Source organism: Emys orbicularis, chromosome 9 (assembly GCF_028017835.1).
Source record: "Emys orbicularis isolate rEmyOrb1 chromosome 9, rEmyOrb1.hap1, whole genome shotgun sequence".
Taxonomy (NCBI): domain Eukaryota; kingdom Metazoa; phylum Chordata; order Testudines; family Emydidae; genus Emys; species Emys orbicularis.
Genome location: NC_088691.1, coordinates 28,780,078 through 28,807,805, shown reverse-complemented (window position 1 = coordinate 28,807,805; position 27,728 = coordinate 28,780,078). Strand labels below are relative to the sequence as shown.

Genomic DNA, 27,728 nt, shown 5'->3' with positions numbered 1-27,728 from the left:
TTCAAACAAGAATTAATGCAAGGAAGTCCTAAAGGCCTGTTGTACAGCAGGTCTGACTAGATGATCACAGGGGTCCCTTCTGGCCTTATCTGTGAATTCTTACAATCCATCCACACAGCTAAATTCTCATCTCACATCTCAATTACTGTAATATCCTTTTCCCTGGCCTTCACAAATGCAAGCTTGCCCTGTTCATTTTTATTCAGAATGCTGCTGCAAAGAACATTTTCCTAGCCCAATGACTTGATCATATCACCCCCATTCCCTGCCTTTTTGCATCCCTGTACTGGCTCCCCCTTCTCTGTTCCATCAAACATAAGCTGCTTGTCTTCACTTTTTCAAGGCTGTTCATGGCCTGTCTTAACTCTACCTGTCATCTCCCATTCGCTACCAAGATGACAACTGCCATCTCCAATCATCCCACGAGGCCAACTTCCATTGCCCTATTGTTGAATTTTCAAACTAGCTCCTTTGTTCTTTCTCCCATGCTTCCCTTCATGCTCGGAAGGAGCGTCCTTGAACCATGAAACATTATCCTCCTTCAAATTCCTCCTTAAAACTCCCTTTGCTGTGATGCATACAAAAATCTTAAGAGGTAGGCAGCTGGTGTGCTGAGACCACTGCCTATCATGCTGACCAATATTATCTTATTTCCCTGTACTCACCTGTCTCTGTCTGTCTGGCAGGTGCTATTGGAATACAAATATTAAATAAAGAAAAAAATGCTATTTTTATATACCTAGAAATCCTCTTTCTACTGTATCAATATATTTTCCTATTACTATCGATAAGGAACTGAGATTTCTAAGGGAGCAGTATCTAGAACAGTTTTCAACCTGTGGTCTGCAGACAACTGAGGGTCCACAGATTTTCTGATTTCCAAAGGGGTCTGCACCTCCATTCAGAATTTTCTCTGGGGTCCGCAAATGAAAAAAGGTTGAAAACCACTGAGAAAATTGCACTTTTACCTGAAAGTTTTGTACCTGCTTTTTTACAGTGTGCACTTTGAGTATTTGACAGCACTTAGTGTATAATCAATTCTGGTTTGGTAATGGTCATTTTCACTTCCTGTCTCATGCAATGCTCTGGGTGAGCTCATGCATATTTTCCCCAAGTCCTGTGATAGTGGGCCTGGGATGACTACTCTACAGTGGATATTCCTGCAACAAGGACAGGGAGCAGTGGGAGTCTGGTGATGGTCAGGGAGTACCACCTGGCCAGGGTAGAGGCAGAAAGCTCCTACAAGCCACTCAACCTTCCACAGGCCTTGACATACAAGGATGAAAACAGAGATGCTGAATGAGCCTCCTTTTTTTCTTCCTAAACCCTGAATAGGGCTGGGGAGTACCTGTTTGGGGTAATGCTTTACTCCTGTACTGCTCATCAGGACAGAGGATAATGAGGAGCTGCCATTCCTCACTGTTCCCTTAAGGGACCTAGGAAAGACCTGGAGTATTGGTTTAAGAGGTGGCAAATCCCCTAAGGCAGGAAGAGCAAGACACTAGGGAGAATCTCCTGCCCTAGGGATCTAGAATAGGAAAGTATGGGATGTATCCTCTCTCCCTCCTCTTGGGATTGGAGTGGTTTGGAGAACCTGGCTCCCTCCACAATAGCCAGAAACTGGGATCCAGTTCAGGTATTTGGGGAATACACCACTGCCAGCCCATTTCCTTCTGAGGTAAGGATGAGTTAGTGGGGGCAATGGTATGCTGTTGTCTACTTAATAAGCTGGAAGGGGAGAGGCCTGGTGGGTAAGGAGCGGGGGCAAGCTTTGGTATATTTCTTGTGGCTTTCTGATTCTCTCTTCCCTGCTAAGGCCCTTCAAAGCAGGAGAGTAGAAAAACCTGAATAAAACTTTTTTAAAAAAGGATCAGCAATACATGTTTGTGCCTGCTATTTTGAAGTGTGCTCTTTCAGAAAGCTAAATCTTTTGAAAATAGATGAAAAACATTCTAGTTGCGTTCCTTTTAGTTTAGCAAAATATATAATATCTGTAAAGTAATTCTGAATTTTAGTTAAACTTCTTTTGTGGCTTTTCTGTTCCAGAAACTGTTCAGAAGAGAAATTCAGCCCCCATTTAAACCTGCTTCTGGTAAGCCAGAAGATACCTTCTGTTTTGATCCAGAATTCACAGCAAAAACCCCCAAAGGTAATGCATATATTTAGAAAATAACGAGTCAATATGTTGAACTCATTGTATGGGGAGGGCTAAATTCCATTGTTGTTTGATACCTGGGGGCTAGAGCTATAAAATTTAGAGCCATTGATCTTGGGAGTTGGCACAGAGATGAAAGGCAGAAAATATACCAATCACAGTAAAATCAACTGTGGCATTAGTGCCATTCAGTGGATAGACAAGTGTGTTTTGCTCTTGTTTCAATTTTACTTCCCTTCTCCATTTCTCTTGTTCCTGTTTTGGCCTTTAACTTTTTTTTGATCCCCATTTTCTCCAGTGGTGGATTGACTTGAAATTGTAGAAAGGGGCTTGAAATCCAAAACTTTCTTCTCTCTCCCAAGTGACTCATCATTTCCCCCACCTAGCTTCATTTCCTTATCTTTTACAAACCATCCTTACCTCAGTGCAAGCCCCAGAGAGGAGCACTCTTAAGCAGTGAATCATCTCCCATTCATCCCCTCCCAGCTGCTGGAGAGAGAAACTGCAGAGAAAGTGGGTTTTTTTTCTTTGCCGTCTCCTCTAAGTGGATAAAATGAGAGGAAATTGAGCAGCAGTGCATTTTTCTTCTATTCCATTTTGACCAATGTGTATTAGACGGTAAGAGTCACCAGATAGTCATGGAGAGAAAGAATTGTTCTTTTTTAAAGTGATTGATGTCCAGCTAATGGGATTTGTATTGGGGGGAGGGATAGCTCAGTGGTTTGAGCATTGGCCTGCTAAACCCAGGGTTGTGAGTTCAATCCTTGAGGGGGCCACTTAGGGATCTGGGGCAGTACTTGGTCCTGCTAGTGAAGGCAGTGGGCTGGACTCGATGACCTTTCAAGGTCCCTTCCAGTTCTAGGAGATAGTAGTGGACATTGAATATTTCTGCTAATTAGCATTGAAAAATTAGCACTGAAATTATTAATATTATCAATTGTGTTGTAATTTCAAAGTTAGCACCTCATTGTAATGAATTAGGGCAGTTCACCCTCATGAAGGTATTGTACCTGATCTATAGATCAGGAAGACAGCAGTACAACGTTTTATTTGATTTCACATTAGAAGAGATTATTTTTCTAACTGTAAGAGCTGGGAACCATTTTTATATTAAAAGCCTTGATTCTGCAGAATCTGTGCCTGTCACCGGGACTAGGTTAATACAGTTGTTGGATCAGATCTGTCCTATGTCTGAGTCTTAGACATTGCTTGTGAGCCTAGATATGTTAATACATAGTTCTTCACATCTTGTCAAAAGTGAAGTGAAGATGACTCTGACATCCTAGTCCCTTGTGAATGTTTGAGTATATTTCAGGATCACTATCCTCTACAGCTGGAAATAATTTGGCTCAGTAAAGTTTTTGATGGGTTTACTTTTCTTTTGCCCAGTCAAATTTGAATTTAGGTGAAATCCAGGTTTAGAGATGAGGGATTTTTCCATGTTGGTATTAAGGTGCAATGGTAAAACTGAATGTGTGGGGAAAGTAAAATGGTATATGTTAATGTTTTGCCTGACTTGAGCTAGTGCTATCAAATCAATTTTAGGAGTGCTTCAAGTAAACTTGTGTAAATATCTTTCGTGAAGTCATCTTTTAAATACAAAATTACCACACAGTGAAATGGTTTTCTTCTAATGTTCAGTCACTCAATTAAGGCTTATAATCATTACTGTTCAACAATTAGTATGTTCATTTAAGGGTCCTGTTTATAAATCTCCCCTTGACGGTTTCACCTGGACTTTAAAACCAGATATCTGGTTTGTTGGCCACGTGACGTATTATCAGCAGTTTGTATTCCAACATAGCTCTTAAGTTTACATACATATGTTAAAATACCTCTTGGCCAAATTGTACTTTATTTGTGTTTAGACAGAGTACAGTGAAGTAGAAGTTGTACACAGTGTACCTTGGGGAAGATCTTGGCTCTCATGACTTTTGAAACATATCGCTACATTCTTCAAGTATTGTCTCCATGGATCCCTGTACTTCTGCCATGCCCACATCTATGGTTCTTCAGTTGAAACTTCTAGCTAGCAATGCCCTCGTATGCACCCTTTTTGACTCCACATACTTGAGCTCGCAGCTATGAATGAAACCGTGGCACCAATCTTTAGTTCTTCTTTGTGAATAGTCACAGACAGGGTTGTTTTTTGGGGGGAATAGATGAAATTACATGTATTCTAGTTTATGCAACATCTTGAAGTCTTGTAGTTTAAAAAAAAAAGCGGGCATGGGGGCAAGCATGTATTTTATTTAACATGTGATACTGTTAAAATAAGTAAAAGTGAGAATATAAGTGAAAGGTGATATATTGGCACCCCGACTACATCTTGTAGTTCAGAACCAATTCTACTTTCTTGTATTTTCCACAAAATACTTTTGAGAACATACCTATGGTAAACACACAGAATAGCTTAGTTTGAATATACTGTAGTAACAGAATACTCTTCAGATTCTAATTAAACCATGTGTATTTAACAATTAGATTCTCCAGGAGTTCCACCTAGTGCTAACGCGCATCAGCTGTTCAAAGGATTTAGCTTTGTTGCAACTACTGCCATAGAAGATCATAAAATTTCACCCCTCACCAATATATTGCCAATAGTACAGGTAACATTTATTTTTCTTGGTATAGATATTTCTTAACTGAAATGCCAAAAGCTGATGTGTGTATTGATAGTTAACCTCCATTCTCCTCTGTTGGAAAGACCCTTGTATCAGCACAGCAGCACCAAAACCCTTATAATATACATAAATATTATGTGCAGCAATTTAAACTAATCCATTCTCAAAAATCAAGCTGAATGTCTTTTTAAATGTAAATTTCAAAAGGAAAAAACTGCAAAGTAAAGAAAAATGTGCTTCTTGAGGAAGTGTAAATCGTGTTTTGTTAAAGTACAGTTTATTGTTTTAAAATGCAGTTTATATTTGTTTAAAGCAACTTCATGGAAACAGTGCACAGTTCACTGATGTATATGAGCTGAAGGAGGATATTGGTGTTGGCTCCTACTCTGTTTGCAAGAGATGTGTGCACATAGCTACCAATATGGAGTTTGCCGTGAAGGTACTTGGTGTAAATTTTCTTTTGGTATTTGAATAGTTACTCCACAGTCAAGTTATGTATCTTTTTAATGTATTAGTAAGTAAGGAGACCTTTTTTTTATACACCTAATTTTTCAGTCAGTGTAATGTTGTATGTACTTTGAGAAGTGAAAAAGTAAATTTTTCCATTCAGCTACATTTTGTATTTGCTTTTACCATTATTTCTTGTTAGAGGAAAGGTTGCCATCGAACTTTGTTGGAAAAAGACTTATGGAGCAATATATCAATTATTTGAAACCTAATTCTGTTGGCTTTGAAATTACTTAAATTATCATGTTTCGTTAGACCGAATAGACATATTGTTAAATGTTCCCTTTTCCTTTATTTGCCCTTACAATAAGAGTACAACAAAGGTGAGATCAGTGGGCTCTTTAGGTGGGGAAGTGGGCAGGAGGGAAGTAGAAATATTTAGGATAGTCTGATAAATTCACTAATACCTTCAGATTAGAGCAATTTTCAATATATGCTAGAACTTGTTTTGTAACTATTAACCTCAAGCTTTAAGTGAATAGGCTGGATAATGTGTCACTCATAATTACTGAGGATGAAGCATGAAAGTAAAGAGAGCAATAATGTGTGACTTTTATAGTCGAAACTGCTGTCTTGCTCAGTTTGAAAATTCTTGTTACTTGTAGCTTTTGTGGTCTCTTATCCAAAAATCCAGGATTTTCATCCATTTTGCCTTTATGAGGAAATACTTCATTTAACATTGAGCCCTTTTCCACCATTTATTTCACAGATAATTGACAAAAGTAAGAGAGATCCCTCAGAAGAAATTGAGATTTTGATGCGCTATGGACAACACCCTAATATTATTACTTTAAAAGATGTATGTACTCTTTTTAAATTTTACAATTCTTACCACAAAGCAGTCAAACAGTAAATAAAATAATGGTTGGGTAGGGATCCCATGTTTTGTTTCCAGTAAAATATGCTGGAAACAATACTTACAGTTTAAAAAAAAAGGTAAAATATTTTAAATATGGCATATACTGTTACTTATAAATTATATCTTAATTTTTTTGCAAAAGTGCCAGGTTTTGGGAGACTCAAAATGTGTTTGGCCTTTGCTAATTAATGTATTATTTAAATTCCTAAATGATTCTGGGCTTTAAAGGTGACCTGCAAAGAGAAGAAAATTCTACACTTGCTTGCTTTTATTTCCACATTCCCTCCCATTTGAAATTTAGATCTTGTTTATCATGGTTCTACTGGAAGATTCTGTAGACAGCTAGAGAGCTAGTAGAATTATGATACCATAATTAATTAATGGAACTTGTGCATGCGAGAGGGGATGGGATTTTTAGGTACTAATAATTTCTTGTTTTTTATTTAATGTTGATTTAACTCAAAATGCCTAACAGTTAAGATCTACTTGTGAAAGAGTCAACACTTATGCACTTTAAACTGATGGCTCAGTCCTTGTCTACAATACAGGGGAAATTTGGATCTAAGCTACGCAATTTAAGTTATATGAATAGCGTAATGCAAATTGACGTGGCTTAGATCTATGCGATGTTGATGGGAGACGCTCTCCCGTTGACTCCCCCACTCTTCTTGATCCGGTGGAGTACAGGAGTCGACGGGAGAGCAATCTGTGGTCGATTTAGCAGGTCTTCACTAGATCCGCTAAATCGACCGCCGATACATCGTTCACCACTTGTCGATCCCTTGGGTAAGTATAGATAAGCCCTCTGTAGCTCTCTGGCATTCCAAAGAATTCTGTTAGCAGAAATTTTAAAAAGGACCAAAAAAATACTCCTGCTATCTCTAAGGTTAAAAAAAACAACAACAAACCAAACCAAGCAGAAACCAAGTTCATTGGGGCTTTCATCATTAGCTATAAAGAACCAAAATGCCACCCCTGCTGCCTCCCATTTCAGTGGGTGGCAAATTGATGGGCCGCTGGAGATTGGGACAGCTGCAGTTGAACAAGGGTGGAGAGCACATGGTAGAGGGATACAGGGGTGATTCTTCCCATTCAGAATCTTTAGCGGCCCTTTGGCTAACTGCAGCTATCATTATTCCATGTGTTTTGCCAGCACATGGGGAGCTTATTTAGCTTTTAAAATAATAACAAAGAACCCTACGTTATATAAATAAATGTAAAGATCCATGGCTGCCTGAACAGTTTTAATATATGCATCTGAGTCTGATATTGGAAGCTTGTCTTTGCCATCCTTATCTCAACTGAACACTTGATGTGTTGTTGATCTAATGTAGAAATAAACTACTTAGGTGGCGATATATGAAGTGCCATCACTCAAAATTGCATCTGGTAAAAATAGGGAGAAACAACATGCTTTTTCCTAGGGCAGCACAGGTGAAAGAATGAATCCCAGAATCATCATTTAATGACCCACTAACTCCACATTGCATAAGAATGGCCATACTGGGTCAAACCAAAGGTCCATCTAGCCCAGTATCCTGTCTTCCAACAGTGGCCAATGCCAGGTGCCCCAGAGGGAATGAATAGAACAGGTAATCATCAAGTTATCCATCCCTTGTTGCCCATTTCCAGCTTCTGTCAGATAGAGGCTAGGGACACCATCCCTGCCCATCCTGGCTAATAGCCATTGATGGACCTATCCTCCAGTGAGATGTAAGGTTTCTTTAATCCTTGTGCCATGAGGCATGAATTTTCAGTTGAAGAATTAAATTTTGCAATACCTGTCTGTATACATATACACTTAGAAGATTGAGAGGACTTTTTTATTTAGTCCTTAAAGTTCTTAAAGTGTATATTTAATTGTGAATTATTCAGATGAGTGTGTGTGTTTTTTAAATTTCTGCAGGTGTATGATGATGGCAGATATATTTACCTGGTCACTGAATTGATGAAGGGAGGAGAGCTGCTTGATCGGATTCTCAGACAAAAGTATTTCTCAGAACGTGAGGCTAGTGCTGTATTGTATACTATAACTAAAACAGTTGACTACCTTCATTGTCAAGGAGTAAGTGATACATATTATATCATGATTGTATTTAATTACACAAAGTATAATCACATTTTCTTTTTCTTACAAATTTTTGTTGACTTGTTAGTATGTGAACACATAATGAAGAGAGTTGAGACTTTATTTGCGTACAACATAATTTAAACTTTATGCATAATTTATAAAAATGTCTTGATAGAAAATTAATTCAATTACATAATCTTTAATTAAGCTGCATCTCCATGGAGGGTGAGAAAGAGGAATACTTTTCTGTATTTCATATCAAGATTTCAGTTTTGACTCACGCAGTTAGAAGAAAATATTTTTGCTCCTCTAATGGAAAACTAGAATGCAAAGTTATTCTAATATGAAGTATTTAATTCCTGTAGAATAATTATGTAAAATAAACTAGTATTTAAACCACTAGAAACAAAGTTTTCTATAGAAATGTGCCACCCAGAGATCTGATTGTGTATGTGAACTTCAAGTGTACAAATAGTTTACTCAGTTATTCTATTTAAAATTGATCTGAATTATTAGAACTATCCAGCTGGAAATACCAATTGGGTTATATCACTGCCATAATCTGATTTTTATTTATAATGACCAGATAATGCTTAATCCCCCTGAAGAGCTCAGCCAGATAACTACTTGTATATACTAATGAGATTTGTGCCTCACACAGCAGGAAGTGGGCATTTTGTGGAAGTCTGATTTCATTTTGTTCTGAATTTCTGCTTTCATTATATACACATCTGTACAATCTGTATGTTTTAATTAATACACATTGCTGTTAATACAAAGCCACTATCAACTCAGAATAAAATGTAGTTGGATTTTAACTACAGTATTATATTTATTCACCTACAAGATCCTAGCTTTTAGGTTGTAGTCTATTTTAAACCTATAATACTACTAATGCATTTATCTTTATATACATGTTGTTTTCAATAATGTATTCCAATTTTAATAGCTTTTAAAATGTTTTTAAAGCACATGCTTAGTACTAGAAATGTTTTTATGCCAGGAATATTTAGTGGTAAGAGTTCATCCATATACGTATCTTATAAAAGTCATATTGCAAAGTTACTTTTAAGGGTCCAAAATCTAGTTAATATGAGTACACCAACTTTTCACCTTTTGTAGATGTTTAGATCACAAATGAGGTTGGTTATCTTAGTCTTATTCGAAATGTCCACATGGAAATGTGTTAAAATTCAGATAAATGAAGCCTTCTGGTAAAAATAACAGGAGTACTTGTGGCACCTTAGAGACTAACAAATTTATTAGAGCATAAGCTTTCGTGGGCTACAACCCACTTCTTCGGATGCATATAGAGTGAACCATATATTGAGGAGATATATATACACACACATACAGAGAGCATGAACAGGTGGGAGTTGTCTTACCAACTCTGAGAGGCCAATTAAGTAAGAGAAAAAAAAAAAACTTTTGAAGTGATAATCAAGATGGCTCAGTACAGACAGTTTGATAAGAAGCAAGTGTGAAAATACTTACAAGGGGAGATAGATTCAATGTTTGTAATGGCTCAGCCATTCCCAATCCCTATTTAGCCCTGAGTTGATTGTGTCTAGTTTGCATATCAATTCCAGCTCAGCAGTCTCTCTTTGGAGTCTGTTTTTGAAGTTTTTCTGTTTTAAGATAGCCACCCGCAGGTCTGCCAAAGAATGGCCAGACAGGTTAAAGTGTTCTCCCACTGGTTTTTGAGTATTATGATTCCTGATGTCAGATTTGTGTCCATTAATTCTTTTGCGTAGAGACTGTCCGGTTTGGCCAATGTACATGGCAGAGGGGCATTGCTGGCACATGATGGCATATATCACATTGGTAGATGTGCAGGTGAACGAGCCACCGATGGTATGGCTGATGTGATTAGGCCCTATGATGGTGTCACTTGAATAGATATGTGGACAGAGTTGGCATCGGGCTTTGTTACAAGGATAGGTTCCTGGGTCAGTGTTTTTGTTCAGTGATGTGTGGTTGCTGGTGAGTATTTGCTTTAGGTTGGGGGGTTGTCTGTAAGCGAGGACAGGTCTGTCTCCCAAGATCTGTGAGAGTAAAGGATCATCTTTCAGGATAGGTTGTAGATCTCTGATGATGCGCTGGAGAGGTTTTAGTTGGGGGCTGAAGGTGACAGCTAGTGGTGTTCTGTTATTTTCTTTGTTGGCCCTGTCTTGTAGGAGGTGACTTCTGGGTACTCGTCTGGCTCTGTCAATCTGTTTTTTCACTTCAGCAGGTGGGTATTGTAGTTTTAAGAATGCTTGATAGAGATCTTGTAGGTGCTTGTCTCTATCTGAGGGATTGGAGCAAATGCGGTTATATCTTAGAGCTTGGCTGTAGACAACAGGGCCAACAAAGAAAATAACAGAACACCACTAGCTGTCACCTTCAGCCCCCAACTAAAACCTCTCCAGCGCATCATCAGAGATCTACAACCTATCCTGAAAGATGATCCTTTACTCTCACAGATCTTGGGAGACAGACCTGTCCTCGCTTACAGACAACCCCCCAACCTAAAGCAAATACTCACCAGCAACCACACATCACTGAACAAAAACACTGACCCAGGAACCTATCCTTGTAACAAAGCCCGATGCCAACTCTGTCCACATATCTATTCAAGTGACACCATCATAGGGCCTAATCACATCAGCCATACCATCGGTGGCTCGTTCACCTGCACATCTACCAATGTGATATATGCCATCATGTGCCAGCAATGCCCCTCTGCCATGTACATTGGCCAAACCGGACAGTCTCTACGCAAAAGAATTAATGGACACAAATCTGACATCAGGAATCATAATACTCAAAAACCAGTGGGAGAACACTTTAACCTGTCTGGCCATTCTTTGGCAGACCTGCGGGTGGCTATCTTAAAACAGAAAAACTTCAAAAACAGACTCCAAAGAGAGACTGCTGAGCTGGAATTGATATGCAAACTAGACACAATCAACTCAGGGCTAAATAGGGATTGGGAATGGCTGAGCCATTACAAACATTGAATCTATCTCCCCTTGTAAGTATTTTCACACTTGCTTCTTATCAAACTGTCTGTACTGAGCCATCTTGATTATCACTTCAAAAGTTTTTTTTTTTCTCTTACTTAATTGGCCTCTCAGAGTTGGTAAGACAACTCCCACCTGTTCATGCTCTCTGTATGTGTATGTATATATATCTCCTCAATATATGGTTCACTCTATATGCATCCGAAGAAGTGGGTTGTAGCCCACGAAAGCTTATGCTCTAATAAATTTGTTAGTCTCTAAGGTGCCACAAGTACTCCTGTTATTTTTGCGGATACAGACTAACACGGCTGCTACTCTGAAACCTTCTGGTAAAAGATATTTATTACAGATAATGATTGAGGTATATTACCAGAGTTGTGTGAGGCTGTTATCATAGTATCTCTCTTCCTCTCTTACTCAAGAATAGGCGTATTGGCTATAAAGTATCTACTCACATGAATAAAGACTATTTACATCAGAAATTGTTGCAAGATTTGGGCCCCCTATATATGTGGGTTGCTATCACTAAAAATATCTAACACCCAAATAGTAAAACCACAATGAACACTAATATCCTCCTATCAAGTATTAGAATCATTAATGAATGTACAAACCCTCACATTTTCTTGAAATTATTGAATTGAACACAAGATGAATCATAAGATTATGGCAAGAGAGTTTGATTCCATATGTACAAACCTAGATTCAGTAATGAACACAGGCATCCCGCTACTTAGAGTAGCTTTCACTACAGGCTGCACTTTTGATAAAATGAAAGCCCATTTAGGAGTTCTGTTTTTTGTAGTAATTAAATTTTTCCAAATCTTAAAGGGTAAAATTATATGCAAACAAATAACTATTAAATTGTTGTATGAAACAATGCCATATCTAGTACAAAATCATATGTATGGGGCAATGAACGAAACAAGAGGAGGATCTTTTTATGTTGTGTGGAAATACTGGTAACTTTTTCATAATCCATTTAAATCCTAGGCTCTTTCTCTCCTTGTGTCAGGGAGGTTGTCACTTTATTGCAAACCTTCCTAGCATCATCAAACAGGGAATATGTGTTATCCAGTACAGGAGATGTATCTTTTCAGCAATTAAAACAATAATAATTTTATGCCTATAATTATACACTGTTTGAGTCAAACAATTATTTCCCAGATTTAGCCTTGTTAACAAGGTCAGGAAAGAGAACTTTAGAGAAAAGTTGCATTTTCATTTGATCTTTCATAAGTTTTTAAGTATCTGACATCACATCAGTGCTAATGACCTTTCATAGATTAGAATGGAAACAGTATTTCAAATAGAAAAATTATATACGTTATCATAAATAATCATTTAACATTGTAGTAACAATCCTACTGTTCTGAGAAATTGATTAACCTTTGTAGCTTACGACATGGAGTAGGTTTTATTTCTAGGTTGTGGGGGTCTATTAAGGATAATTGCATCTTTACCATGATTCAGGAGCTTCTATGTAATGTTACTTTAAAAGATACAGAATTTCTGGAGTTACATCATGTACTTTAAGTAATTGTGTGGATCAATATTGTGCTACCTTCATAGAACAGTTACAGATAAGGAAATTACATATTTTTGCAGATGTGTCCTATAAACATTTGTTACTTTATGAGTTACAAATAGTTTCTAAGTATTATACTTTGAAGTCTCTCTATTTTTTTAAAGGTAGTGCATCGAGACCTTAAACCAAGTAATATTTTATATATGGATGACTCAAACAATGCTGACTCTATCAGGATTTGTGATTTTGGATTTGCAAAACAACTTCGAGGGGAGAATGGACTTCTTTTAACTCCTTGCTACACTGCCAACTTTGTAGCACCAGAGGTATCTTCAGCAGTTTAATATATTGACTTTATATGTACCATTCTGACTCATGAAGAAACCATGTTCCATCATCATAACCTTTCTGAGAGGGACATATTTTTCTACTAAAAGGTGTGAACAACACGTTTAATTGTTCCAACCCTTGTTCTCCTTTCCCCTAAACTTCTCTATTAATGCCATTCACACACTGTAAATAAGTCTTCACGATGGCTTTTATTTAACACAAATAAGATGTTCTCTTCCTTTGGAATTTAAAAGCATGACTTCATGAGAAATTTGTCTCAAATTTATTTCCTAGCTTAATGGGCTAAAATTAACCAACTATACACTCTTTCCTTGCTGTGTAACCAATATTTAGATCCCTTTTTCTCCTACAAAATATTTATTCAATACTGTCTACATTGTGGGCTAGTTTGTGGACTCCTTCCCCAGTTTTACTCTTAGTATTAATAGCAATTTACCAAAACCGCTAGAAGTCATTGTTAGACTAAAATAGCTGTTACAGGTAAAAAGGGAAACATCCTGTCATGACAATGCTCTGGTTATGTTTCCAGAGTGGTGATCTTAAATGTTGCCATCCTAAGTCTCAAAAGGATGAGTTCCAAATAAATTCCAGAGACTCAAATTTAGGTTAGATATCTTTCTAATTACAACTTCAGCATTTTTATCTTCCCTTTAAATATTTGTCCAGGAATGCATTTAAAATACGCATGTCCTTTTTCCTCATTTTCCCAAGCTTTTTTCCTTACAGACAATGTTGCTTGTATTCTGCATCTTTAGATTGCATCAACTGTGCCATGTGCATCTAGTATCACAATGGGATCTTTAAAGAGAACACGTTCCTTTAGACATTGAGAAATGTCACAATAAAAGACACTGAAAGTATTTTCCTTTTATATCTGTCCCTAAAGTTCACTGGGATACAATACTGCGGACCTTAATCTGGAAATTGTTTCTGTGGGAGTTTTCCATGATTAAGGACAGTAGGATCATGTTCTTGGGTTTACAGCACAATATTACTGTCAATGTGTTTGTGCTGATGATCGCTCAAGGAGTGGCTCAAACCTAATAAAATGGTGGTAGTGCCCCCCAGTAGGAAGACACAAGCATGTTTTCAAAATATTTATACTGGCTATCTATATTTAAGTATATTTGACATATTTCTGTTTGGTTTTAAGAAAGAATGTTGGGATTGGCTTACCCTTACTGTAGTTTTTTACATGCAGCAAATAAAACTTTAACAGATCTTTGTTTTATAGGTTCTCATGAGACAGGGATATGATGCTGCTTGTGATATCTGGAGCTTGGGTGTTCTCCTTTACACAATGCTGGCAGGGTAAGATTTTTCTCAGCTTTCAGTTAGTTTCCTGGAATTATTAGTATGATGTATACACACAGACATTCTGATATGACAGCAGCCCTGAGATGGATTAGACATCATAATGAATGTAAAAGTTCTAGATTTTACTACTTGTTTGAATGAAAATCTTTTTTTTCCCCTACTTGCAATAAGCTTTATACAGTATCAGGCATTGTGGCATGCTGAGCAGCAGTCTTAAAATATATGGATTGCAATAAAGTATATTTTAATAGAAGGCTTCCAGAATTCACCAGTGTTCTTCATGTGTTAACATTTAACATAAACTTATGGAAATATTCAAAATCTAGAATGAGTTGCTTTCAATGTAATTGTGCTCCTGTCTGGAAAAAAATGTGCCTAAGATTACTATAACTAAAATATTAGAAACATTTTTTCTCTATTTCGTGTTTGACAGCCCTACATATGTAGTCATTTTCACTGTTTGCTCTGAATAGCTAATTATCCTGGTCTGTATCTTTTGTATAGGAACGGGGGAAAGAACAGTGCTTAAAAATAAAAGAGTACAAAACTACCAAATTTGGCAGGGAGATTTAGGGTCACATACACAACTGTTTTTCTGATCAGATTTCAAGTGGCCAACATCCCTTAAGGATTTTGATGTTGACACAAAAATCATACATTACATGGGTATGGAACATTACATTAGATGGGTTTTGAAATCTCTAAATTACAGCATTATGGAAAAATGAATTGAGTTACTTTCTTTAGTAGCATCCAAATATAAAAGGATGCAATTTCTGTTGACGTTTTCATAGCAAATAATAAACTGAGGTTGAGATTTAAAGCGAGGCTTTTAGTAAAATGATAGTATCATATCCTTAATCTTTAGTGCTATCACCTATTCCTATTCCTTTTAGGCAGACAGTTGACTTAATTTTAGCAGCAAATTCCAATTTATAGATTCATATCTACCTGTTTGAATTAGTATATTATTACTTGTGAATTTCAAAATATAAATGTTTGTATTGTGACCCTAATGACAATGATAGTGTGTAATTAATATTTTTTTAAAATTGCGAAGTCAGACTCCTATTTAGTCACATGTTCTACCCTAGCTTCAGCATCAGAAATTTTGCAGATCAAGTTTTCATACTGTATTCTGATAACTGCCTCGCAGCTAACAGGCCAGATGAGTTCTGTGTAAGGGTCTAGTGAACCTTCTATAGACAGCTGCTTAGTGTTAAGATTTCATTCCCCAGAATGCTAATTCAAATTCACTTGAATACAAAATCTGAATATATGATGGTGCTAGGTATTTTTGGGATCTTCAGAGTAATATCTCTGAGCTGGAATATTAGTGACACAAACTTTTAGCAATAAACATGGAAAAGCTTTCATAGCTGTCATGACATTCCTGGACAAGAATCCAACCCATTTTACTGAAATTTGAGGTACATACTGCTTCTCAGGGTGGCTATCCTATACCAGTGTGTTAAAGGGGCATTGTCTTAATTGTTGTTAGGCCAATTAAAGATGATTTTGCAAGAGTACAGTACTGAAAGTAATAATCCTTAGAGGAGATTCTCCTTATGGCAAGAAATGGTAAATTTTGCTACATGAGTTTCACAATCTTTTAGTAGTCTGCCCATTATAGCTTTAATGCAGGATGGACACTCACTAGTAGTAGCAGCACATGAGTAAAAGGCTGTAGCTGCCATTTAATTCTCTAACCTGTACTTCTCATCCCACTAGAACACTTTCAAAAAGTACTTTTCTGGACTAAAATGTCTCATTATTTGCAGTCAAAAGATTAATATTTTTGGAACATCTGGAATGTAATTGATTTTTAAGATGTAGAGAAGTAACAAAAACACACAGGTTTCTGCTTTTCAAAGGGGCTTAATTTTGTGTCCTCCCAGGACCTGAAAGAGGATTGTTTTAGAAGTGTAAACATTGTGGACTTTGTCATCCATGATAGCAGTTACATAACAAATTTTATAGGTTAATTCTTCAACTTTAAACAAAACTTATGAAATCATTAACTTTTAAAAGATATTAATATTCAGTATGCACCAGGTACTTGACCATCACTATGTGTATCTTAGAATGTTAGTGTTAATGTTCTATATCCTTATGCTCATAGGTTGGGAAAGGCAAGAGGCTTCAACCATGAAGTTCTCAAAAATGCAGCTCTTTCCGGGTAGCAAACAGTCATACATCTGGGATTAATAAATTATTGAAATCACAGTAAATTACAATTGAAGGGTAGTTGCAAATGTTTGCAAACAGTGTCATGTGCTAATCTAAATAGGCCTGATCTTGTCCAAGTTTTATTCAATGTTTGCTTCTAGACATGGAAGGAACAGGACAACGTAACATTCTTAGGAACTATTCAGGTCTCTTGGATGTGGTTTATATTTATAAATTTTAACTCTTCTGAGTGCTCCACAGTTGGATTCATGGTTAGTAAGGGATCTGACTTTACAGACGGAGACTGTTTCAGAACCTTTTAGAAAGTTTTAAGATAACAGCTTTTCTTTAATTTTCAGAAATGAGAGCCTCCCAAACTTGAGTCTTATAAACAGTCCCAGTCACATTCTTTGTTTGTTTGTTTGTATTTTCTGTCCATGATAAAAGGTATAGACATGTTTATGGACTTCAGTCAGATGTATTGGTCACTTCATTGCCGTTCAGTTTAAAAAGTGTGATGACCTTACATGAGGATATTCCCGATCATTTCTATTTGTGAAACATTTCAATTTAATTGATGAACTCTGGAATGGTAAGAATGGTAGCCTGCAAGTTGTTAACCTTTAGCTACTATGGCTCTTTGGTCTGTACTTAGTTTGTTCCACTGGATAAGCCACTGCAATGAATAAAAAGAAAAGTTTTTAAAGATTAAATTTTCATGTATTTTAGTAAATATCTGAAATCACATAATATAGTTGTAACACCATAGTAACACTACCATAAGTATCTAGACAGAATGACACTGCTTTCTGAAGATTTGCTTACGTCATGTTTCTTTATAGATTTCATATACATGTAATCCTTTCTTTGCTTGTAATTTTTTTTAAATAGCTATACTCCTTTTGCCAATGGTCCCAATGATACTCCTGAGGAAATCCTGTTACGGATAGGCAGTGGAAAATTCTCTTTAAGTGGAGGCAACTGGGACACTGTTTCAGATGCAGCAAAGGTGTAAATATATTTTATCTTCTATAGTACCATCTAGGGTACAAGCAAATATATGTTAAACTTGATCGGATATTCGACTAGTGTAACTTAACTCTTAGCCATTATATCTTGGTATATTTTTGTCTGTGTATGCAATCTGTGGTATATTTTTTTGATGGTTTCTGATGCTAGGGCTATATCAAGAGCTACATTTTTAACAAGGGAAGAACGTTTTACAGTGCCTCACAAAGCCCACATGTAAAACTTTAAGTGCTCTGTACAAGAGGTTTGGGATCTGTACTACAACTTCTCTCTTGCTGGAAGACTTTCGGCAGTCTTTGAAGGACAAAGATGGTGATGTCATATTTCAGGGCTAAAACCTGAGTTTTATTTCCAGCAGAGCCAGCTGACGTGGGATGGATATTGTGTGAGACTACTTAAATCTGGTTCTTGTTGAGTCGTGGCTACCTGATTCTTGCTTGGCACTATTAACATCATACTATCATGGACTCCAAATTCACAAAGTCAGAAGGATGAAAGCTTAATGTTTTATTGTATTAACGTGAACTACAAAACCAAAATGAGAAATGTTAAGCCAAAATTGCTGCACTGAATGCTCTTGCTGACTAGGCTGATAAAGGCTGATTTCAGCAGAGAAATAAGTTTTTTTTACTAACTTTTAAAGTTCACCCCACCCCTACAAAATGTTACCGTCTGGTTTACTGAAGGTGTTCCTGAATGTGAATACTAACTACTTATTACTACTAAGTTGTGTTCCATGGTATTTGTGATGGCACAGGACAATGCTTTCTGGGATACAACCAATAAGCTAGAAGCCAAGAGAAGTTTAAAGGAAAAAATGTTTTAAAGGGTTAGTTATAAATGTCTTTGAATTTCCTCATAACCTGTCTAATGAGGACATTCAGCACAAAAATCTGAGTGATTTTAAAATAGCTCCCTAAAATTAACCATCACCAAGCCTGTCAGTTGACTGACATGAGAACTGCAGTTCATGTTTCAGTCTGACTTGCAAATGTGACTATTCAGATTCTTCTAAGGCTTATTTTTTCCAGTAAAAAGTTGGAAAGACTTTATCTGATAATACCCAATGGAAAAACCAGGAGGAAAATACTTCCAGAAAAATGAAAAACTTTGTTTCTTGTATGTCCATAAAGACATATCATAGGAACACAGTTTTTATATGGCAATTCACATTTAAATCAAATGATGTGTTTATTTAGGATTTGCTAGACTTGAGAATTTTAACTAGAAAATTAAAATAGAAGCATAAAAAGTTGAAGAAAATTTGTAAATACTCCAAGTGGAAAATTTTAAATTTCAGTGAAATATAATGACATGATAGTGGAGAAAAACTAGAAAAATCTACTCAGATTAATATTCTGGTATGCAACGCACCAAGAGCAAAGCAAAACACAAACAAGAATGATAAGGCTATGACTCAAACCAACAAAATAAGAAAAAAATAGTTGACTGCCATCTATTGATTCTGAGTATTTCAACATGTAAAGTTGCCTCTTACTTGCAATGCTTAGATGTCATCAAGTTTTTGGTTTGGGAGCAAACATTCCACTGCAATTTTTGCATCTCCTGTGATGAATGTTGTGCTAGTCGGTGAAAATCAACTGGAGGAACTAACCTATTTTTTCATGACCTAGCTATGTGAATTGCAAAAGTAATCACACAGTATCAATGGTAAAAATTAGGTTATATTTTAAATCTCTGAGTTTTAATAACCTAAAATGGTGCTAATATAATAATTATTATGACCCATTAGTAGGTTAATAGACTTTAAAGCTACAAAGGGACCAATATTGATCATCTAATCTTACCCCCTTAACACAGGCATTAGCATTTCACCCATAATTCCCACATCAAGCCCATAGTTTGTGACATATCTTTTAAAAAGATGTTAAATCTAGATTTAAAGACTGTTCAATTAGTTATCCTCACTTAGTTTTAGCCTCATTTAAAATAAAATGTATTTCTAATCGGAGTTTGTCTAGCTTCAGCCTCCAGTCATATGGTACTAAGTCAAATGCATTCCACAAGTCTAAGTACACCTCTACCCCGATATAACACGAATTCGGATATAACGCGGTAAAGCAGTGCTCCGGGGGATCAAAGCAAGTTCGATATAACGCAGTTTCACTGTAACGCGGTAAGATTTTTTTGGGTTCCTGAGGACAGCGTTCTATTGGGGTGGAGGTGTATATTGTGTCAACATGGTTACCTTTCTCAACCCAACTTGTAATTTAACCAGAATGATATCCGATATGTTTGATGCTATTTTCCATAAAATATTGTTGACTGGCACTAATATACCATCATGTAATTCTTTAATGACTGCTTCCTGTATCAGCCATTCCTTGATTTCACCAGGATCAGTGTTGGCCTATAGGTACCCAAGCCATTCAGTTTACCCTTTTAAAGTTTTGGCATTTTTCCAGCCATCTGGAACTTTCCTAGTAATTCAAGACTTGTTAAAAATCAACATCAGTGGTTAAGAGAGATCCTTGGCCAGTTTTTTAATACTCAGGTGCAAATTATATTTAAAAATATTCAACTATAGTAACTGTTTAACATCCAACTTAGTTTCTGCTGGAAAAGGCAAAAAAATCATACTGAGAGATGTGAATGTGTCACCCAGCTTCTTTCCAAAAACCACATAAATATTTACTGAACACTTAGAATCATAGAATATCAGGGTTGGAAGGGACCTTGGGAGGTCATCTAGTCCAACCCCCTGATCAAAGCAGGACCAATTCCCAACCAAATCATCCCAGCCAGGGCTTTGTCAAGCCAGGCCTTAAAAACCTCCAAGGAAGGAGATTCCGCCACCTCCCTAGGTAACGCATTCCAGTGCTTCACCACCCTCCTAGTGAAATAGTGTTTCCTAATATCCAACCTAGTCCTCCCCCACTGCAACTTGAGACCATTGCTCCTTGTTCTGTCATCTACCACCACTGAGAACAGCCGAGCTCCATCCTCTTTGGAACCCCCCTTCAGGTAGTTGAAAGCAGCTATCAAATCCCCCCTCATTCTTCTCTTCTGGAGACTAAACAATCCCAGTTCCCTCAGCCTGTCCTCATAAGTCATGTGCTGCAGACACCTATCATTTTTGTTGCCCTCTGCTGGACTCTTTCCAATTTTTCCACATCCTTCTTGTAGTGTGGGGCCCAAAACTGGACACAGTGCTCCAGATGAGGCCTCACCAATGTCAAATAAAGGGGAACGATGACGTTCCTCGATCTGCTGGCAATGCCCCTACTTATACAGCCCAAAATGCCGTTAGCCTTCTTGGCAACAAGAGCACACTGTTGACTCATATCCAGCTTCTCGTCCACTGTGACCCCTAGGTCCTTTTCTGCAGAACTGCTACCTAGCCATTCAGTCCCTAGTCTGTAGCAGTGCATAGGATTCTTCCGTCCTAAGTGCAGGACTCTGCACTTGTCCTTGTTGAACCTCATCAGGTTTTTTTTGGCCCAGTCCTCTAATTTGTCTAGGTCCCTCTGTATCCGATCCCTACCCTCCAGTGTATCTGCCACGCCTCCCAGTTTAGTGAGGCGTGGCAAACTTGCTGAGAGTGCAGTCCACGCCATCCTCCAGATCATTAATAAAGATATTAAACAAAACCGGCCCCAGGACCGACCCCTGGGGCACTCCGCTTGAAACCGGCTGCCAACTAGACATGGAGCCATTGATCACTACCCGTTGAGCCCGACGATCTAGCCAGCTTTCTATCCACCTTACTGTCCATTCATCCAGTCCATACTTCTTTAACTTGGCGGCAAGAATACTGTGGGAGACCATATCAAAAGCTTTGCTAAAGTCAAGGAATAACACATCCACTGCTTTCCCCTCATCCACAGAGCCAGTTATCTCCTCATAGAAGGCAGTTAGGTTAGTCAGGCACGACTTCCCCTTGGTGAATCCATGCTGACTGTTCCTGATCACTTTCCTCTCCTCTAAGTGTTTCATAATTGATTCCTTGAGGACCTGCTCCATGATTTTTCCAGGGACTGAGGTGAGGCTGACTGGCCTGTAGTTCCCCGGATCCTCCTCCTTCCCTTTTTTAAAGATGGGCACTACATTAGCCTTTTTCCAGTCATCCGGGACCTCCCCCGATCGCCATGAGTTTTCAAAGATGATGGCCAATGGCTCCGCAATCACATCCGCCAACTCCTTTAGCACCCTCGGATGCAGTGCATCCGGCCCCATGGATTTGTGCTCATCCAGTTTTTCTAAATAATCCCGAACCACTTCTTTCTCCACGGAGGGCTGGTCACCTCCTCCCCATACTGTGCTGCCCAGTCCAGCAGTCTGGGAGCTGACCTTGTTTGTGAAGACAGAGGCAAAAAAATCATTGAGTACATTAGCTTTTTCCACATCCTCTGTCACTAGGTTGCCTCCCTCATTCAGTAAGGGGCCCACACTTTCCTTGACTTTCTTCTTGTTGCTAACATACCTGAAGAAACTTCTGTCTCTTTGTTTCATTAGTGACAATTTCCCCATCTCTGTTAGTAATGGACCTATACTATTACTAGGATTTATTTTGTTCTTGATATATTTTTTTAAATGCCTCGTATTGTCCTTACTCCAATTGCTCAGTAATCATTCTTTGTTCTTACTTTTGTTGATTGCCTTCCTTCCACCTATTAATGTCTTAATTAATCTGTTCTCTCTCCCACCTTCTTTTGACCAACCTTGCAATTGCATATTAACTTAAAATAGCACTTTCCTAATACTCCAATGGGGCAAAACCAAATGTACACTTCTGGGCAGTTTCACCTTTCAAGTTTGTACCTTTAAAGTGGAAAAACTTCAGAGGCATATCACTATATTTGAGTTTTAGATTTTGCAGCTGGTAGTCCAGACATAAATTATATAGCGGGAGTGAGGAGGAGCATCTGCCACTAGAAAAAATGGATCCAAGGCAAATGGATTGCTTATTTGTTCTGGGTTAGTGCTAACTATTTTTGCCCTTGTTCTGAAAGATGACTGGATTCATAAGCAAACCGAAATATGAAAAATCATGAACATTCTAATAAGGCTCTATTTAGAATGAATGCTCATTCTCTTAACAGACTTCATTGTACCTATGTAGTGTCACACATTGTATTCAGACATTTGAAGTGTCAAGACACAGAATGCCCCACTTCAGCTATTGATTTCCTTGTTTGGTGTGGCTTGTTAGATCCTTCCAGATGAATTAAATGGCTTTTTTCATGTTGTTAGTAATTAACACTAACTTTCTGGCACTTTATATTTGGATGTAACAACTGTATATGTGTTTTTTATCATTTCAATCTAGGACTTGCTATCCCATATGCTTCATGTAGATCCACATCAGCGATACACGGCAGAGCAAGTATTAAAACACTCGTGGATAGCCTGCAGGGACCAGTTGCCTCATTATCAGCTAAACAGACAAGATGCGCCACATCTAGTTAAGGTAAAACAAAAAGTTCTTCATCTCAATACGTGTGAGCTTAACACTTTTGAGAGAAAAGCAATCTTTTTTCTGACTCTGCTAATTATCATCTGCCTAAATTCCAGTTGCAGTTTCAGCTGGATATAGGATGGCTTTTCACTTCCTGTCCTAAACTGCAGATGTGGCTTTTGGGATTTTTCAATATATTTTTTTATTACAGAGGATGTTAGCATGGAAATAAGGACCTTGTTGAAAAGGGGTTAATCTACTTTTTACTGTATGTGCTTCACTTGAAGTTGTCCTTTCCATAGTTGCTCTGTTGCCTGAGGGGGTGGTACTTGTTCCCTCCTTCCCCAGTAATGCCAGTGGAGGAGAGCCCTATGGAGGGGGTTAGCAGAGGAAATAAGGAGGACGGCAGTTGTTCCCAGGCTTGCCCCTCTGCCCTATTTCTGTGGGATCAGGACTTTGTAGATCACGAGGGAGTATGTGGAGTGAGAAGGGGAGTATCTACTCTGTTTGAAATTCCCCTTTAGATCCTTTTTTGTAGCATCCTTCACTATATGCCCTTACCTTGGTTCACGACTGTTGGTTCCTTTTGGCTCCTCAGTTGGATTCCAGAATATCCATCGCCACCAAAAACTCCAGTAGTACTAAACAGGGAAGACTGGCCATTTAGCAACTTGTGTTGCTATGAACACTTCACCCAGTCATCCATTCTATACTGGCTCCTCACTGAATGCAGAGTTCAAAGTCTCTGTCCTTGTATTCAAAGCCTTCTTGGGGATTGGCCCTAGTTACTTGAGAATCACCTCTGCATCCATTTTCTGCAACTGACCTCCCACTGTGTAGAACAATGAAACTGTTGAAGGTAGTTCGTGAGTGCAAAAGATAGAGATTTCTCAGGAGCTGGTCCTAGACTATGGAACCAGCCACTTTCAGAGCTAAATGCTGAACACCTTTCTTAGAATTAGCATTCTCTCTGTCATCACAATGCACACACTCACTCATAAACATTCAAACGAAATATTGACGAACTAATCAAGTTTTTTGTCGTAGAGGCTGAGAGAAGAGATTGTTGCTGTTCTTTCTATTTTTTTAAATACTAGAGTAATAGGGGCAATACGCGTACCCAGATGGAGAATTTTCTGGAGGCTTTGGCTGGTCTTTAAGGCGATGTCTGTACATCAAGCTGGAATTTACATTTCCAGCTTGAGGAGACTTATCTGCACTAGCTCTGATCAAGCTAGTTTGCTAAAAATAGTGTAGCTGCGGCAGCATGAACACCAAGAAGATCTAGCTACCCTGAATATGTACCTAGCATCTCAGACAGGATCATCTCAGGCTGGCTAGCCCCTCCTGGTGCTCGCAGGGCTCTCCTGGGAACCACAGCGGCAAAAGGAGCAGAATATGCAGCTCCTCTGGCATGGCTGTACTGCCCCCAGCCCTGTCCTCCGGTGGGGCTGCTGTACAAATCCCGGACAGGACTCAGGAGAGCCAGCTGCGTGCAAGGGCTGGGGGCAGTACAGCCACGCCAGAGGAGCTGCTGGCGTCGGGCCGCCCAGCAGCCCCACGTTCTACTCCTTTGCTGCAGCTGTTCTAGAGAGCCCTGCAGTTCAGAAGTCTCCAGCGCAGCAGGAGAAGGACAGAAGGCCCCCAAGTAATGTGGGATGGATCATGGGGAGGGGATGGGGAGAGCGTGTGAGCCCTGGGCTGGGGGCAGGGAGGGGAGGGGTCACGTGGGGAGGTCAGGTGCCCCCCCTTCCCCCCCTTTAGCTGGTACCCCCCTTTGTGTCCCTCCCATGAGTGCAGGGTACTGGTAAGAAATGAATTCTACTTGCACCGCTGGCCTCATGAACATAGAGGAAATTTAATGGAAAGTGAAATAAATGTTACTGGGAAGAGGGAACAGACCTAAGGTCTATGAAGAACCCATGCTCAGAAGCCTTGAGGACCCAGGCATAAATATTAATTATCCCTTTATCAACACAAGGTTTTACAGAAGTAATTCTGCCCTAACAAGTTCTCTGTGGCTTTTCCAGGATTCATAAATAATTAATATTTAACATTCAGTGTTTTCATTCCCAGATAACTTTTACAATCTTTGTGGATTTCATTGTTCTCTAGGGGGCCATGGCTGCCACATATTCTGCACTGAATCACAAGACATTTCAGCCAGTCTTAGAGCCTGTCGCAGCTTCAAGTTTAGCTCAACGACGGAGCATGAAAAAGCTAACTTCAACAGACTTATAGATCCACTGGGGCACCTGAGCCAAACTGGAGCAAAGGAAAATCCAATAAGTGGCTCTATATTTGCCTGACCTGTGATCGAAAGACATATATGGTTTCCTGCTACACTACTTGAATTCTGTAAAAGTCCTTTTTTAAAAGAAAAAAATCCACAGGTTCAGGGGGATTCACACTGTGTTGTTTTACAGGCGATGTTCATGTTTATTTAACTTAAACAAGAGGGTACATCACAAAGATCATAAGGTATTTCCGTACACTGTCCTTTCAGAGGTTTGTTGCAAATATTCTTTACATACTGTATAGTTTTGCTGGGTTCATGAAGAAGTGGTTTAGGGGACCACTATCAATAACCAAGTTGTACGTAAAAAGTGTCACAGTGTCAGTCTTTTTACCATCAAACCCACTTGTAAAAAGTCCGCAAGTTCTTACTTAAATTACTTTGTAATTGGGCACTTACCAATGGACTCCATTCATTTAACTCATTGATGCTAGAAGACAAGACTGACCACCTTATTGTGCCAGTGCAAAATGCATTAGTGCTAATATGGGAGTTCTACACTTGCCTGGTGCCAAGAATTAAAAAGGTTTGTGTACAAATATTAAAAAATGGTGTGCATCTGAGACATTGCACTTCATCCATAAAATTAAAATGATCACTTGTGAACCAAACAACTGGATAACAAGTGACCTTGTTTAGGGAATGGGTGTCTCTAATGTCAGTGTGTATTTCTGTCTATAGCAGTGGTGGACCCACGCCGCTTCCTGCAGCTCCCATTGGCTGGAAACGGTGAACCACGGCCACTGGGAGCTGGGAGCGGCCGCGCCTGCAGACAGTCAATGTAAACCAACTGTTTCGCAGCCCACCAGCGGATTACCCTGACAGGCCGCATGTGGGCCGCAGATTGCCCACCACTGGTCAATAGTCATAAGCTTGGGAAACACCCCCTGTTTTCAACATAAAAGATCTTACTGTGTTCTGTACTGAGCTATGAAAATGATTATATTATAAGTCTTCAAGAGTGAGAGCCTGGATTGGTACTACTTTAGATAGGACATGTGATAGTAGTCCAAGTAGTCCATATGCTTTTAGTTATCTTTATCCTCCTGTAACTTGACTGAATTATGCCTTCCTATTCCATGAGGAACATAGGGACTTCACCACTGCCTTCCATCTTTTGACAGTCTCTTGCTGCAGTCTTAGCTCTTCCCGTATCATTTCGATAACTTTCTATTGTGTGTTTCCATGTTATGCTTGGTCTAGCTTGTTGCCTCTTGCCCTCGGGGTTCCAGTCCAACTCCTGTCTTATGTTACTTGGGTCTTTCCTCCATGTATGTTCTAGTCATCTTCATTTTCGTTCCATAATTTCCTGACCTATCAGTATATTTCGTCGTCCTCCAGAGTTCGATTTCCCCCCTCCTTTCCCCCCCGGCCATCTGATATTAAGGAATTGTTTCAGGCAGTTGTTTATGAAAACTTGGAGGTTAGATAGTAAGGTCTTAAGTGTCCAAGTTTCAGTGCCATCTGTTAAGAATGACTTCACAATGTTGTTAAATATTCGAAATTTCATTTGAAGGGCAAGATTTCTGTTTCTTCAGATCAGCTTTAGAGTTATGAAGGCATGTCTGGTTTTCGCTATTTTGACTTTAATGTCTGTCCTACCTGTTGTACTTGATATGTGAAATATTGGACCTATTCTGTGTCAGGCCCAGAAAGTGTTGCTGTTTCTTGTTGTGTGTTGTTTTTCAACCCTACTAATTGTGCATATGCCCAAAGATAATTTGTTTCAGCTTGCATGCCTCTCTGAGCATAGGATAGCAAGTTGATGTCATCTGCAAAGTCTAGATCTTCTAACTTTTGTGTGAAACTCCATTGTATGCTACTTGATTGTTCTGTGGTCTTTCTCATTACCCAATGTGCTACCAGTAAAAAGATCATGGGCGACATAAGGCATCCTTGTCTGCTTCTGGTAGTAAACTCAAATGGCTTAGCTCACTGTTATGTATTATTGGCAGGTCATATTTTCACAGAAACTCTGTGTGATCACAGATTTCTGAGGGATTCCATAGTGGCATAGCAACTTCCATAAAGCTGTTTTATCCACTGTATCAAAGGCTGTCCATCAGTACCTGGCTATCCCTCTGTACGTGGACTATATTGCGGTTCCTTTGGCAATCTTTTCTGTTGAAGAGCAGTATATTCAATGTTAGCTTATCCTGGATTGTTAGGTAAACTGATATTTCATTGTAGCATATTTGGCACATAGTTTATTAGTTTTATTTATTTAAATGTATGTAATTGCTCCTATGTCCCTTGGCACATGTACAAATATTACAGAAGATAAATGCAAAGACTTATGGCCCTATTAAAAACCCTCTCCTTGGCTAACCACAGGTGAAGTCTGGGAAAATAAGCTTTGAAATGTGCCCTTAAAGTCAATAGGTACAGGATTTTGACC

General features: G+C 38.6%; 1 protein-coding gene across 1 annotated transcript in view; it reads left to right on the top strand.

Annotated features, from left to right (window-relative positions):
- Positions 1-25,275, top strand: part of RPS6KA6 (ribosomal protein S6 kinase A6) — a 74,510-nt gene extending 49,235 nt beyond the window's left edge. Inside the window, exons 13-22 of the mRNA XM_065410422.1 lie at positions 2,047-2,149; positions 4,640-4,764; positions 5,093-5,218; positions 5,996-6,085; positions 8,052-8,210; positions 12,914-13,075; positions 14,335-14,411; positions 17,478-17,595; positions 22,906-23,046; positions 25,150-25,275. Of these exons, the coding sequence (XP_065266494.1) occupies positions 2,047-2,149; positions 4,640-4,764; positions 5,093-5,218; positions 5,996-6,085; positions 8,052-8,210; positions 12,914-13,075; positions 14,335-14,411; positions 17,478-17,595; positions 22,906-23,046; positions 25,150-25,275 (1,227 nt within the window). The remainder of the gene's footprint in view (positions 1-2,046; positions 2,150-4,639; positions 4,765-5,092; positions 5,219-5,995; positions 6,086-8,051; positions 8,211-12,913; positions 13,076-14,334; positions 14,412-17,477; positions 17,596-22,905; positions 23,047-25,149) is intronic.
- Positions 25,276-27,728: the final 2,453 nt, after the last annotated feature.